General features: G+C 45.4%; 1 protein-coding gene across 4 annotated transcripts in view; it reads left to right on the plus strand.

Moving 5' to 3' along the window:
* Positions 1-14,698, plus strand: part of nid2a (nidogen 2a (osteonidogen)) — a 42,415-nt gene that overhangs the window by 12,999 nt on the left and 14,718 nt on the right. For all 4 annotated transcript variants that reach the window (XM_079335964.1, XM_079335965.1, XM_079335966.1 and 1 more), the window contains exons 5-17: positions 3,059-3,160; positions 3,261-3,400; positions 3,685-3,817; positions 3,925-4,251; positions 4,787-4,898; positions 6,564-6,603; positions 6,703-6,812; positions 6,905-7,038; positions 7,123-7,234; positions 7,601-7,801; positions 7,897-8,127; positions 13,273-13,419; positions 13,917-14,045. In XM_079335964.1, the coding sequence (XP_079192090.1) occupies positions 3,059-3,160; positions 3,261-3,400; positions 3,685-3,817; positions 3,925-4,251; positions 4,787-4,898; positions 6,564-6,603; positions 6,703-6,812; positions 6,905-7,038; positions 7,123-7,234; positions 7,601-7,801; positions 7,897-8,127; positions 13,273-13,419; positions 13,917-14,045 (1,918 nt within the window). The remainder of the gene's footprint in view (positions 1-3,058; positions 3,161-3,260; positions 3,401-3,684; positions 3,818-3,924; positions 4,252-4,786; positions 4,899-6,563; positions 6,604-6,702; positions 6,813-6,904; positions 7,039-7,122; positions 7,235-7,600; positions 7,802-7,896; positions 8,128-13,272; positions 13,420-13,916; positions 14,046-14,698) is intronic.

Raw genomic sequence — 14,698 nt, forward strand, 5'->3', positions numbered from 1 at the left:
GTTTTAATAAAGTTAGAGCTGGCTTAGCATTAACAATGGACAAAGGCGCCGAAATCTATCTGCTGGAATCTCTTACAGCTCCATATTAAATAAATATATACAATTGTTTTATCCACATAAAAACCTATTTTTGTTGCCCGGAAAAATGTCAGTTTTATTACAATATTTTGACACAAACCTTTGTGAGATTTCAACTTGCTGTTTGTTATTCTGCTTTTTGTACAATACAAATTGATAGCATGTTATTACGCTAACTAACTTTACACGTGCTTCTAGGCCTAATGCTAAGCTAACCTAATCTTTTGGTTGTTGTATGAGACTATTCATCAATTTTTTTTGCGAGAAAGAATGTAAAACAAATATGACGCTTTTTCTACTTCATGTGTCTTTCATTGACTTTTAATGCAGTATTTTAATAATTAAAGTGTGTTCAGGTGCTTCCTTGTTGTGTTAATGAGCTGAATTAACTTTCATGTTTCACTGTCGGGTATTTACAGACTTCAAACCCACAGCGTGCTGCAGATAAACCTAGCAGACTGATGATGTTACCACTTAAATCTGTCAGGAAGATCCTGACAACAAACATTTGTTAGTCCGTCTGGGCGTGTGTCTGGTCAGTGTGAGGAGAAAAAAAAAAAAGGTGTGACAAAACCCTGCAGGAAGGTCGAGGGTTGTAGGTGACGGGGGGGGGGGGGGGGGGGGGGGCACACACTCACACACTCACACACATACTGAGGCACACACTCTCTGAAGGTCTTTGATGTGTGCTGCCTACAATTTGTTGTCCTCCAGCTGTGAGTCTGTAAAGCACACGAGGCTGCTTCACACAGGCCGACTCTAACGAAGCAGATGACCACACAGAACGAGGAGGGTTGAAGGGGAGACCACAAATTAAAGGAGCAGTTTGACGTTTGGAAGATTACGCTGATTTTCTTACTTGCCAAAAGTGAAGTTAAAAGGTCCATACCACACTGATGTCTGAGACTAAAGATGGAGCTGGAGTTTGCAAAACTGGAAACGGGGTTGAGCTAGCTTGGCTCTATTCCAAGTAGAAAATCAGCCGAGTAGAACTTTAATGAAAGCAACTTTTACACTGTTTGTTTACATTTTCTTGTTCAGACAATTTGACCCCCCACCCGCTATTTGACATTTTCATATAGTCACATATCTCTTTGGCTGTTCTTAGGAACAGTGCTGCTTTTCACTAACACCACTTTACAAAAGTCTGTTTCATATTGCATGTCCACAACAGACGCTCAGCCTTCATTACATATTCAGACATTTATATTGATCCAGCAACAGCTTAATACTGGTGTCCCAGTTTGTGAATGCACTTTGCGTTTCGGCGCAACAATAGTGCGGGAGAGCCAGAGCTTCACATACACAAACAATCAGACTGCGCCAATGTTCTCCTGTCTCGCCCCAGTAACACCCCTGTTTCTACCTCCAAAGGCGGCACAGAGAGGGGATCGCTTTGTCCCTACATTTGTACTTCTGCAACATTCATTCAGAGCCTAGGGTTGTATATTATAAGAGTTGAAACAGCAGTCTGATTAGGGCTATATACTTATTGCTACTTTATACGATATTTTGAGAGAAACACAGTTTTCTCCACAGATAACATTGTTTTGAAGGAAATTGTGTTTGTCTCCTCATATTTCTCTGATAGTGAAGCAGACCCATGGCCTCTCGTCCAACTATGCCAACCCCCCTCATCCTTTTATCTCTCTATCTGTCCAAAGCTCTCTCCCTCGTCCCCCTCCTCCTTTTGCTTCTCATCTTCTCTCTCCCCTTCCCAGGAAGAAGGAGGGGCGGCCGGGGAGAAAAATACAGACGTTTACCAGGGATATTAAGGACAAAGAAAATAGCAGATCCCCTTTTGTAGCTCCAGCTTCTTCTCCTCCTTCCCCATAGACTCCCTCCTCACTAATTACACAGAGCCTGGGGGCTGCAAAGTCCTACCCGCCCACAAACAACAAGATAGTTTAAAGATGTTGATGTAAACAATTAAGAACACACACATACATTCACATGAGAAGAGTATAGGTGGAGGGACATCTGTGTTGTATAAGTGTATGCACCCCATGTCTCACATTGTAACGATGTCTGGTTCGAATGCTGTAACATCATCATGAAAGATGTCCAGACACACAGGAAGACAGCTGTGGAGATCAACATCTGGGCTGGGGGCTGAGAGATGTGTGTGTGTATGTGTGTGTGTGTGTGTGTGCATTTCTGGGTCTGTGTCTTGTGTGTTTGTGCAGATAAAGTGATTTGGTCCCAAAGGAAAACAACTTGGGATCACTCACACAGTCTTCCCTTCATTCACCAAATCTGAGTGTTTTCTAAATGTGGTTTCTGGCAGGATGGGCTAAACGCGCCTACTGACATTTAGCAAATAAGTTCCAGGAGTAACAATCCAATGTTTAGCAAGGAAGTTCACTGATTCATCCGATTCAGTTTATTTACCTTGTACCCTGAATGGAGGTTTAGAAAACCCACATACTGGGGGTGGGGTTAGTATGTCAATAATTGGTGGTGGTCGGAAGAAAGGGGGTTTGAAGGGTGTGAATTCAAAACATGTCTCCAAGCAGAGCGAGAGAGGAGAGAGGAAGAGACACACGGAGGAGGAGAAGAGGTGTGAAGTTTAAATATGAGGTGTGAGTGTTGGAATCATCACTTTGTACACACAGGAGGTGACCTCATCTCTTAAACAATATTTTAAAGACACTTTCCTAGTTATCTTATTATCTGCTACACTTTGGGTCATCAAGGGCAGAAGATTAAAAAATAATTCAAAAATATTTTTCTTAGAAATAAATGCATTATTTTTTATTTGCATTTTGAGTGGTAATTGTTTATCAATATATAGATTCAATCATGTCCATGTTACTGTTGCTGAACAGTGACCCCTGTGGCAGTAAGTGATTATTACAAGTTTGTTGTACATGCCAACTCTTCGACATTTGGGAAAAAAGAAAATCCAGGAATTTACGCGCTGACATTTACTGTTTCTCTTCCGTTTCAGATAAACACAGTCTCTCGTATCTCTTCACAGGTCAACACGTTCCAGGCAGTAATTGGTTTTGATGAGACAGACTCGTACGTGCTCTTCCTCTACCCTGAAGGTGGCCTGAACTTCTTTGGGACGCGTCCCAAGGTAAACCGTTCAATTAAAAAAAGACAAAGTCAAACTCACGATACTGCCACAGATAATTATTGAGGAACGTGTTGTTTTGCATATTTGTACCCGTCTGTAGGAATCGTACAACGTTGAAATAGAACTTCCTGCGAGAGTTGGCTTCAGCAGAGGAGAAATCACATATTTAATCTTCTCTCGAACTGAGGGACCTCACTACAGCGTGACGGGTGATGAGCAAACTGTGAAAAACCTCTACCAGTAAGTACAAATCCTAAAAGTTGCCTTAAGCATCTGGCAAAGTATCATAATGGATCCTTAGATAGCGAAGCAAGTGTTAGTGGTGATCTTAAAGCAGCACTATATTCACAGAAGTGAGCTTGCACCACACTTGAAAAACAGTCAAGCTATAGTAGTACAAGCTGATAAGAGGTCTTGTTTTGGATGCATTAAATGTGTTACATTGACTTTTACATTAAAAAAAAGCTTTTCAACGTTGTAAATTTACTCAGACAGAACTCTGCGGCTGTTTTCTCACTCTGTAGGGTTGGTAACACAGGGATACCAGGTGTTTGGCTCTTCCACACTGGAAACCGCTACTCCTTTGACAACATAGTTCCTGCATCCATTGGTGGCATCCTTGCTACACCGCCAGCTGGAGGACATGGTCTTTCTCAGGTATTAAAAAAAAAAAAAAAAAAAAGTTGTCTGGTTTGAATCAAGTTTTTGTTACAATTCAGAACTTTTTATTTGTGATAACACTCCTCCATGTTTTCTGACTCCAGGACACCACCACCCCTGAGTACGCAGAGTTCGAGGAATACCCAGACAACACGTTTGACCCCGACAACCAGGACGAAGAGGAGGATTACCCTCTGACGGGCGGGGACCCTGAATTCCAGCCGGCCCCCGCTGGTGGGGAACCGTCCGAGTCCCTTCAACCAGCAAGTCCCAACGCCCCCTCGTCCCCTTTAGAGGATTCTAATCAGTATGGTAGCGAAGATGTACCGCTGACGTCTGAACCCAGGTACAGGCCCGAGCCAGAGCAGAGGCAATATGCTCCGCCAATTCCAGATGGAGGTTCGAAGCAGACTGAGGAACAGCAGCCACAGGTACCACTAACATGTCTTTGCAAAGGAAATGGCAAGGATCCCATCGGCCCAAAATAACTATAATGTGCCTTTCTGTGTTTTGCATTATTAAGGAACATTTAACAAAGACTAGAATAATGTTTTTTCTGAGTCAAACTGCAAGCATTTCACAGCTGCTACGCCATTTATCTTTGCGACGCAGACGGCGGTATGGCGTGGCATCAGCTCAAGTGCTCTCAAACATCACTGATTGCATTTAATAAGAAGAAATGGGAGACGTTTTAGCTGCGGTTCAAGCCGAGTTTAGTCATAACGATTTGCAACTGGAGCTACTTTTTGTAAATTCTGTGGTTTTCATCGAACGCTGGTTTTGGAGGCAGTTATAGTGCCGCCAACGAAAAGCTGGCTAAGCTGCCATCATGATAGCGTGAACGCGCGTACACAATATGTGAAGTGTGCGCAGATCGTAGCATCTGGAGAGAGTTAAAAAGAATTGGCTTAGCTCTCAATCACAACAACAAAATGACATATTCCCTCTGTTTGTGTGTATTTGTAGGCTCCTCTGGAGGTGGTGGATGTCTACCCCCCTCACAGAAACGAGCCTCCTCTCTCCCCCGGAGGTCACGTGGTCAGCGTGGACGAAGACGATGTTGATTTTGACACAGGAGGTAAGAGACAAACCGCACGTTTGTTTGAAATGCACATCATCCGCACACACGCGCGCATGTTTGTACGCAGTCCTGGACAAAAGTCATGAATGGACGCACGCTTTGAGAAACAGAAAAGTAACTTTACCTCGCCCTCTGCTGCAGAGCTGCTCAGCAGCTGGCAGCACAATACAGCCGTTGTGCTGGGCAGCTCCCAGGTGTGTGTGTGTGTGTGTGTGTGTGTGTGTGTGTGTGTGTCCTGCACTCCCTCCCTTGCAACTACTCCCACAGGCTTTTGCTGTAAATAAGAATGAGTTCTCAGTCACCCTGCCTGGTTACATAAGGCTGTGAGAGTCTCTCTGTGTGAGAAGTGTTCCTCTTATTGAGTCAGTTCACTCACTTTGGAGGGATTTTAGTTTTCATTAAAGATGCTGAGAGAGCTATCTGTCAACGGTTGGAAATTTCTGAAAGTTTAACAGAAGTTTTTTGGAGTAACGCCAGCATCCCCTAACCGGCAGTTTGTTTGGTCTCATTAAACTTTCATTCATGCTTGTTGTAATTAAAAGACCATTTTATCAGGCGCTGCTGAAAAGTTTGTTTTGGAGGAAACGTAAAATCTGAGACAAAGCTTCGTGTTCCACAACAACAACATTTTGAAGACTGGGATTAGTGTTCAATGAACTGGCGCGAGTGTTGAGAAGAGTTCTGCATCTGGAGCCCAAATCAGCCGTTAAGCAAGAAAAAGAAAAGACATGAAATTATGCAAACTGGAGAGATCAAAGTGTTTCTGGAGAAGTCTGTGTTTCTCATTGTTTCGCTGTCTGCTCAGCAACCTCTTCAAATGCTGACTCTCCAGATTGGATTCTGTTTATTCCAAATAAACCAATAACAGCGAGTGGCTGGCTGTGCGACAGAGGATCGTTCTCCAGAAAGAGTCGTCGTCGGAAAGGGTTTGGAGCGCACGTGGAAACTGTGTGTGCACTTTAAACTGTACTTTCACATCATGTGCACATCTTCATCTTCTTTGTTTGCTTTAAAGAGTGAAGACGTTATCTGATGAAACTGTTGGATCTTGATCAACGCAATAAATGTGTTTTTATCTGTATGTGTTTAGCTCTAAAAGTCGACGATAGATATGGACTGATATATCGGAGTCAACATTTTTTCCTCTCCCTTATATCTGCACCAAAAATCCCATTATAGCTCAGCCTTAGTTCTATGATAATTGGATTTCAAGTTCAGCGTCTTGCTTGTTTGTGTCCTGGTAACCATGCCGACTGAATCCGAGTGTCTTATGTTTCACTTAAAGCGTTTGTCCTGTTGCAGAATCAAAACCAAAAAAGAAAAGTGTTGCAATGGTGCGACCCGGCAGACCAATCACAGGGCTTGCGTCATTGCGATGCGCGGTTACTTTTGTGAAGACGTGCACGTCTTGCTTCATGCGCATAGGTACAGGGTGCATGCTAGGTTGTAGTTTCAACGCAGAAACAGAAACCAAGTTTTCCACCAATCAAAACGTCTCTGTGTGTGAACAGAAGACGTTCTTCTTCGAGGACAGCAAAGGTCACAGCATCAAAATGAAAACACAAGAATGCTGAGCGAGCTCTTCATAAAATACACTCTTTATTATTCTCTACATGCAATCTGATTACACTGATGATTTCTTCTTTCTCCCCTGTCTCTCAGTGATTCAGTACACGACAGAGAATAAGGAAACATGTGCCAGGTACGTCGTTATTCACTCGCTGGGACAATAAGGGTTCGAACAAACCGCAGGAGAAAAAGACCTCACCGTTTCTTTCCTCCCTTGCGTTTGCCGTTCTAGATTCCGACAGCAGTGCGCCCAGAATGCCTTGTGCTCCGACTATCCCACAGGCTTCTGCTGTCACTGCCAGCCTGGCTTCTATGGAAACGGACGCCACTGTCTACCCGAGGGTAAGAGCACTTTTCACCTGTTGGTTTTTGAGTGTGCGCTTTTTTTTTTTTTTTTTTGCGAGTGCATGTAATCCCTCGGCTTGGTCTTCCAGGCGCTCCTCAGAGAGTCAGCGGTAAGGTGAGCGGGACGGTGAGTGTGGGTTCGACTCCGGTGGCGCTGAACAACATCGACCTGCACGCCTACATCGTGGTGGGAGATGGGCGAGCGTACACCGCCATCAGCGAGGTAGGAGATTGAACGCTAAACATTGAACTATGGAAAGAATCTCAAAAGATGTTCTCCTTTGTAAGCTCTGTGCTGATTGGTCAGGTACCTGAGCCTGTGGGCTGGGCTCTCATGCCCCTTGCACCAATCGGAGAGCTGTTCGGATGGCTGTTTGCTCTGGAGCTGCCCAATAGCCAAGCAGGATTCAAAATCACAGGTATACTGGGTTGTGTGTGTGTGTGTGTGTGTGTGTGTGTGTGTGTTGCTTTGTGCATACTGCATCTGGAGCACATGTGTGGAGAGATGGGGTAACTCCTTTGCTGTGTGTGTGTGTTTGTGTGGGTCTGTTTGTGTGTGTGTCCCTCAGCCAGCTGTATTGTCTCCAGGGATGTGATGTGATATCAGGCTTCCACCTCCCCTCTCTAATAGAAAGCAGCTGTGTGTGTGTGTGTGTGTGTGTGTGGTGTGTGTGTGTGTGAAGACATTCCTCCTTGTATGATTTGTATCTTCTGTTGTGTGTCAACAACAATATATATATATATATATATATATATTGATTTTTATATTTTTATTTTATCACCAGGTGCTGAGTTCAGTCGTCATGCAGAGGTTATCTTTTACCCCGGCAACCAGCACCTGTCAATCATCCAGACGGGCCGTGGCCTTGACGACCACCACCACCTTACTGTGGACACGGTGTTGAGCGGAAGCGTGCCCTTCCTGCCCCCTGGAGCTGAAATCACCATGGATCCCTTCAAGGAGACCTACCAATATTACCCATCTGGTAACCATAACAACCACATGAGACAAACACAAACGACGGGCTGTAATACGTGACGCCTGCATTCGCTCAACCCTTCTTCATCTCTGTCCCTTCAGTCGCCACCTCCACCTCAGTGAGGGAGTTCACGGTCGTCTCGGCCGAGCGAGGCTCCGAGTCCTTCTCCTTCCAGCTCAAGCAGAACATTACCTACCGCGACTGTCGGCATGACAACCGCGCCTCGGCTCCGGAGACTCTGCAGATCTCCATGGAGAGGGTGTTCGTGATGTACGTGAAGGAGGAGCGGATCCTGAGATACGCCATCACCAACAAGATCAGCCCGGTTGGAGGTGAGTGAAACTGAGAAGAATGTTCTCAAGTCAAAAGATCAGCAAGTTAAATCCATAAAAAACTCCAGTTTGTGCTTTTGACTCGGATGGACATCGATTTGATTTGCGGCTGGAAGTGTCTCTCAGTTTGCGTTGATTTTGATTGGTCACCTTTAAAAGTTTGCATCTCGAAAACTTTGATCCAATATTTTTTTCTCCGTTAAAAAAACTGGGACAAAAGTAAACTGGATTAGTTGATTGTTTTTAAAGCTTTATGTGAAAGCAAATTCTTTTTTGATAGAAACAGAGTGGAACTGCGAAGAAAAGACCGAAATAGTAAACCTTAATTAATTCCTGGAGAGCACGTTGTTCTTCATCCAGCGGTCATTCGAAACACACTCGAGAGGCAGGAACAGTTTGAATACATCAAACCTAAAAGGAACCAAAACAGACGAGGACACAGAGACGCTGACTCAGCATGTGGGCTTCAAAAGAAGACAAATTAAGAAATGCTGCTGTAGCATGTTTGTACAAAACAGCTGATGTGAGTTACTCAGGATTCTTAAATAGAAAGGCGCTTTAAAGAAGCAGTGTCACTTTGGATCATAAAGGTGACGTGTCAGGACAGACTAGCTGTGTTCAGTGTCGTATATAGATTCATCATTGGCCTGTTGCAGTGTCTCTAAGCGATTGCTTTAATCCAGTCCTGACCATCACTGTCAGTCTGTAAGCTGCCGAACACGCTGAAGGCGTTAAAAACGTGAGGTTTTTATCTTCCAGAGCCGCAAACTAGCGACCAGACCTCGAAGTAATTGTTACAATGCTGCTCAGAAACCGCAGCCAAAACCACGGTGCTGAGTTCGAGACAGCTCGCGTTTAAAACACCGACTGACACCAGAAATGATTTGAAAACATCTGCGTTACCTCCGGTGCATCGTCCGCCAAAGTCTGCAGACGCTCTGAACCACTTCAAGGATCCTCGCAAGCCACAGTGTGCGTCACAGCTGACTTTTCATATTTCTCTAGTTCGATCTGGGTTTGGCACGTTATCGGCGTGGACGCCGCAGCACGAGCTCTTGCAGCAGAAGTAAGATTTGAGCATGATGCAACAGTGTAAGGAGAAAAGAAAATCGCTCATCTTATTGTTGGCTTTGTTTCCTTTAAGTACTTTGTGGCAGCAGAAACATAAAACTGAAACCGCCACACTTTGTGGTCACGGAGAGAAAGTTTGGCCACGTTTTCACATGCGCACTTTTGAAAACATCGAAAATGATCGTCCTGAAATAAATCAGTTAACGCTGAAGCGGCGTACCGTGGGATCCCGTGACCTGGCCCGCGGTCGCCGCACATCATGTCGCGTCGTCAGTTAGCGTCTTCCTCCCGGACGGAGACTTTTCAGGCTCGTAAGGTCCAAACAAAGAGCCACAGGAGCAGCGATTCCTCACACTCGCGTTGACGGCACTCCTATTTTTTGTGGTATCTGAATTTATGACACCAAATTTGAATATACCCCAGTAACGTTTTTGGATAGCACATTGAAAGAGAACTTTAGAGCCAATGAAAACACACTCTTTAAATCTAGAGGTTTTAAATCTATAATCTGCATCTCTGCTCCGCCGTATCTCTTCTTCTGTTTAGGAGTGTGTGTGTGTGTGTGTGTGTGTGTGTGTGTGTGTGTGTGGCAAGCAGCTTGAACATATCTTTTCCTATTTATGTTTTCAAGACAGATAAATCTTTATCGCGTGTGAGTCAGCTGGACAAACGGAGGTTGTTGTTGTTTTTTTTTTAATGGCTGTTTCTCACATCTCTCCTTCTTTATCTTCAACTTTCTGTCACGTGTCCCCCCCCCCGGGTACTGAGACGTGTAAAGCAATACGGCATGAACTCGCGTCGTGTTCTTTTTCTGTCAACACTTTTCTTTGCCCGCTCCGTCTGATGGGAGCCAGGAACACGGCGACGGAGACAAGGGGTCGTCAAAAGATGAAGAGGAGAAGGATGACACTAGGAGAGAGAGAGGGGGGAGCAATATCCCCCCCCCCCCGTGTTTGAATTCAGCCCAAGTTTCTGTCATTGAAACGTCAACACGCTGATTATAAAGGTTATGATGACACGTCTGACTCTCACACACACACACAGTGATTCACCCAGAGCACAGCTGGAAGAGCTTTCAGGGATCAGGGGTTTTGTAAACACGGGTTAAGTGGTGTGTGTGTGTGTGTGTGTGTGTGTGTGTGTGAGAGAGAGAGAGAGAGAGCGTGTGTTTGTGTGTGCGTTCAAGGGTCTTACTCTTTCTGGGAAATAATATCCCAGCCAATGACAGATTTTCTGGAGAGGGGGGTTGCCGGGTAGAATAGCTGCCCTCTGATGTCATGAGAATTGGAGGAGACCTTCAGACACTGAACTGTTCAAAGTATCAACCTCACTGTAGAACTGAGTGAGCAACCAACTCCACAAAACTGCTTAAGCCACGTCACAAGAAGGTTCTCGGTTAACGTCACGTCCAGGGGCCATTCTTGGGTGTGCTGGGGCCCCTAGGCAAAAAGTCATTGGGGGCCCCTACACCTAGCGTTTATCATTATTTCCCAGACAGGTAACTCCTCTTCATTTTCCTTCACTGATACATTTTGGTTTTCACAGGACTAATGCTGCAGCCCTCAGCAGGGCACTGAGTGTAAGTGTTGTCAGATGGGGCCCGATCAGGGAGGTTTCCGACTGTCGTTGCGAAATGTGCACGTTTTCAGGCAATGAAGCGCCAACCTTCTTTTTTTTTTTGTGAGACAAACTGCAGAGACTGAACGATTTGTCTCAGCCAGCCACATTGTTGTGTTGGAGATAGCTACTGGGGCCCTGGGTTATCTCACTTGAAAGCAGGCGCGCCATGTGCAGAGGCTCAACACACTGGTTTGACTCCTGATCCTGACACCGTTTGCTGCCCGTCCCCCTCCCCACTCTCTTTCCCCACATGTCTATCGTCTGCTGTTCTTGATGAAAATACAAGAGGGAAACAGAGGTTATACATGTGCTCCAGTATTAAGCCAGTCAGCGTTGTGAGAAAACGCCTCGAGCTTTGTCAAACGGGTAAATTCACCCGTTGAAGTTTTACGGCCTGATTTTTGTAAAAGCGATTTAAGACGAAGCAGCAGAGGTGCTTTTGGACTCCGAAGTTTCCCAGAATGCCGCTCGCTATCATCTTTATAAAAAGATCTTTCCTGCCTTTTTTAAACGCCTTCAACTTTACAACACAGACGCAGACCCTCAGTTTATAACGCAGGTATTCTGTGACATCATCCAGGTACCTTTTTATAGCTTTCAATGCCGAGCCCCAGAGGTTGGTTGACTACTCTAAATGCTGAGTAATATCTGAAAACACATAAATACATGATTATTAAAGAACTTATTCAGTCATTTTGGTCCTGGAGCAACACACTGCCCCGTGAAAGCTGAAAAAAACCCCTCTTTTCCTCCTTTTGAAAACCACTGTCTTTTAGATCCAGGTCATTCCGCGGTGTCAGTAAAAGTAAACGATGATAGATATAAGAGTTCAGGGTTTGCACGTAGGATGCTTCCAGTGATTTAAAGAGGGGTCACGTCACCTCAAACCCCCCCCTGAAAGAGTTACAGCTACGCCTCTGTAGATGAGATGCCTCTGAAAGCTGGTGTGTATTTGTGCGGAGGAGTTTAGTAAAAAAGCTACAGGTGGGAAACTGCAGTGCATGCTTTGATGGCTTGTAGTGTGTGTGTTCTCTCTCTCTCTCTCTCTCTCTCTCTCTCTCTCTCTCTCTCTAATTACCCCTCGGTCTTCTCTCCCATCCACATGCATCTCGCCCTCTCATCTCCTCGTCCGCTCAGCCACATTCAGCACTTTGAAGAGTCTCTCTCTCTCTCTCTCTCTCTCTCTCTCTCTCTCGCTCGCTCTTTGATAATGAGCCAAAGTTGGCCTCTGGCTGTCGGTGATGGGAGCAAGCTGTGTGTGTGTGTCTTGTATTTTATAGCTGATGATGGTAAAGAAAAAGACCATCCTTTAACACTTAAACTTCATTTTAAAGCTGTGATCACAGATTTTTTTTTTTTACCTTTCTTGTTATTGTAGAAGAATGCTCACATGTTGGCAATATGGCGGGCTGGACTCCAAACCCCCAACAGGGACGACCTTTTATTTGAATAGTAGCTCAACTCATTTGATACGCTGCGATAGAAAGCGCTCGAACCCAAAGTGATGAGACACAGTGTGCTACGAGACACGACATGTTGCCGACGGTAACTCCGGCAACTGGACTTATTGATAACATTAGAGCAGTTCAGTGGATCACAAGTATCTCCACCAGGATGTTCAGCTCCATTCACACCGTGCCATCCATCCTCACGAAGCCTTCTGTAGCTTCTTTTAAGCCAAGTAGCTTTTCATTTTGAGCATCTTTGTCGTGTCCCCTCCCAGGGTTTTCTCGACGCGCCTCTTTTTGTCTCTGTCTTTGATTGTCATGTGCATCGTTACGAGGAAACCCCCGACCACACATCCGCTCACTCATCCGTCTGCCCCTCTCTCTCTCTCTCTCTCTCATGTATACGTGTGTCTAACTCCATCCATATGTTGAGTATTGAGCACGTGAAGGGAGCCGCTTCCTCCGAGGAAGCGTCCTCTGGCAGTTCGTCCGGAGTGATTTCACATGTGCCTCTGTTTAAGGCTGTCTTCTAATCATCGCTGTAATCATTCAACGCGAGCTGGCAAAAGATCCAGATCACAGTTCATCTCAATTAAGGACATTTGTAGTCCTGCAGTTTGTTGTCCTTTTTCATGTCCCTCTGGATGCAAAGACCCTTCATTACCCTGACATCCAGGCTCCGATAGAAAGTGTAATATTCACAGTTTCACGAACAACAGGACTTTTACTTGTGTGTCAATGATACCGACTTGTTTTTCTTCTCATATTTTGCTCCATTTTTGTGGTAAATGGACGACAGTTGTATTGCACAACAGCAGCCAAATGTTAACAATTAACTTTGTAGGGAGATTTTCTTGCTCAAGGACTCCCTGAGCAACCGAGTGCTCACCAACAGCATTCTTGTTGCGTTAATGAGCGTCATGTAATGATTAAATAGGGACTAAGCTAATCTAACAAAGCGTGTCAACCTTCTCCGCTCGTTCATCGTTCCTTCCTCTCGCTGCAGTTGAGCCGTCCGGGCCGGAGCTGGTGAACCCGTGCTACGCTGGGAACCACGACTGTGACACCACGGCGCAGTGTATCCCACTGGAGGGCCAGGAGTTCCAGTGCCAGTGTGCCACTGGCTACAGAGGAGACGGACGCAACTGTTACGGTATATTTGTGGGACTGCAGCCCTGTCTCCATGACACGCTCACACAAACACATGGAGACTAAGTTAAAGACAGCTCATGGCAGCGTGTCTGTGTTTCATCAACATCTGTCCATCGTGTGACAGGGGTCAAGTACAGGCTGCATGGAATGAATCATCTGCACCTCTCTCCTCTCCTCTCCTCCTCTCCTTTCCTCTTCTCTACTCTCCTCCCCTCGTCATCTCGTCTTCCTCTACTCCCCTCTTCTTCTCGTCTTTCTCGTCCTTCTCTCCCCTCCTCGTTTGTTAAACTAAGACTCATACTGCTTTAAGCTTGCCTGGTCTCTCTCGCCTGCTGGCATCACTAGGAAAGGCGCCCCCCCCCCCCCCCCCCACACACACACACACACACACACACACACACGCACAATCACCAGTAATGCCCTTTAATTACAGCTTTTACACTCACATACACACATGCATGACACTGTCTCACTGCTCCTCCTTTTCGCTCACTGCAGACGTAGACGAGTGTGCTGAGAACCAGAGCTCCTGCGGCGCTCACGCTCAGTGTGTCAACCTGCCTGGCAGCCATCGCTGCCAGTGCCAGAGCGGCTACGAGTTCGGCTTCGATGGGCGTACCTGTGTTGGTAAGCTAACGCTCATGTCATTAAACAGATTAACATGCAAGCCAATGTTTTCCCCACACTGTCTTTTCTTGGTTTTCTGTGTCTGCTGTCTTATGTGCAGGGTTAAGCCTGAAGATGTGCTGACTCATTGTACGGCCGCAGATGGATTAGACCATTTGCAATGTTTTATCCCAAGAGGAAGATTATCCTCAGTACAAAATGTCACGGCAGTCAGAGCAACGATTGTTGAGATGTTTGGGTCTAAAAACAACACAAAAACACTTTTCTTTCCCCAGAGAACATGATGTGAGCTTGGCCCAAAAGTGAACCAGAATTAAGACCATTTCAGGCATACCATGGTTATTTATTCACAGTTTCTATTTTAGTTTTTCACTAAGGCAACAGTTAGACTTACGAAACATGATCCCTTGATGGCTCGGCTGAAATTGTTTCAACACATGCTCCCAGCAGCTGTTGTTTTTTCCCCCCCTGAAGTGGTTTGTCTTTGGGCTACACTCCATTTTTTAAGGGGAAAAAAAACAATCAACCAAGAAATAAGCTAATGCCACCTAACCTACGACACGATCCAAGCAATAGGAGGCAGTGCGAGATGGGACGGCATGACTCAATAACAATCAACCATCAAAAACGGAGAACCTACGCGTTGCGTTATA

This window comes from Symphodus melops (genome assembly GCF_947650265.1).
Source record: "Symphodus melops genome assembly, chromosome: 23".
NCBI classification, from domain to species: domain Eukaryota; kingdom Metazoa; phylum Chordata; class Actinopteri; order Labriformes; family Labridae; genus Symphodus; species Symphodus melops.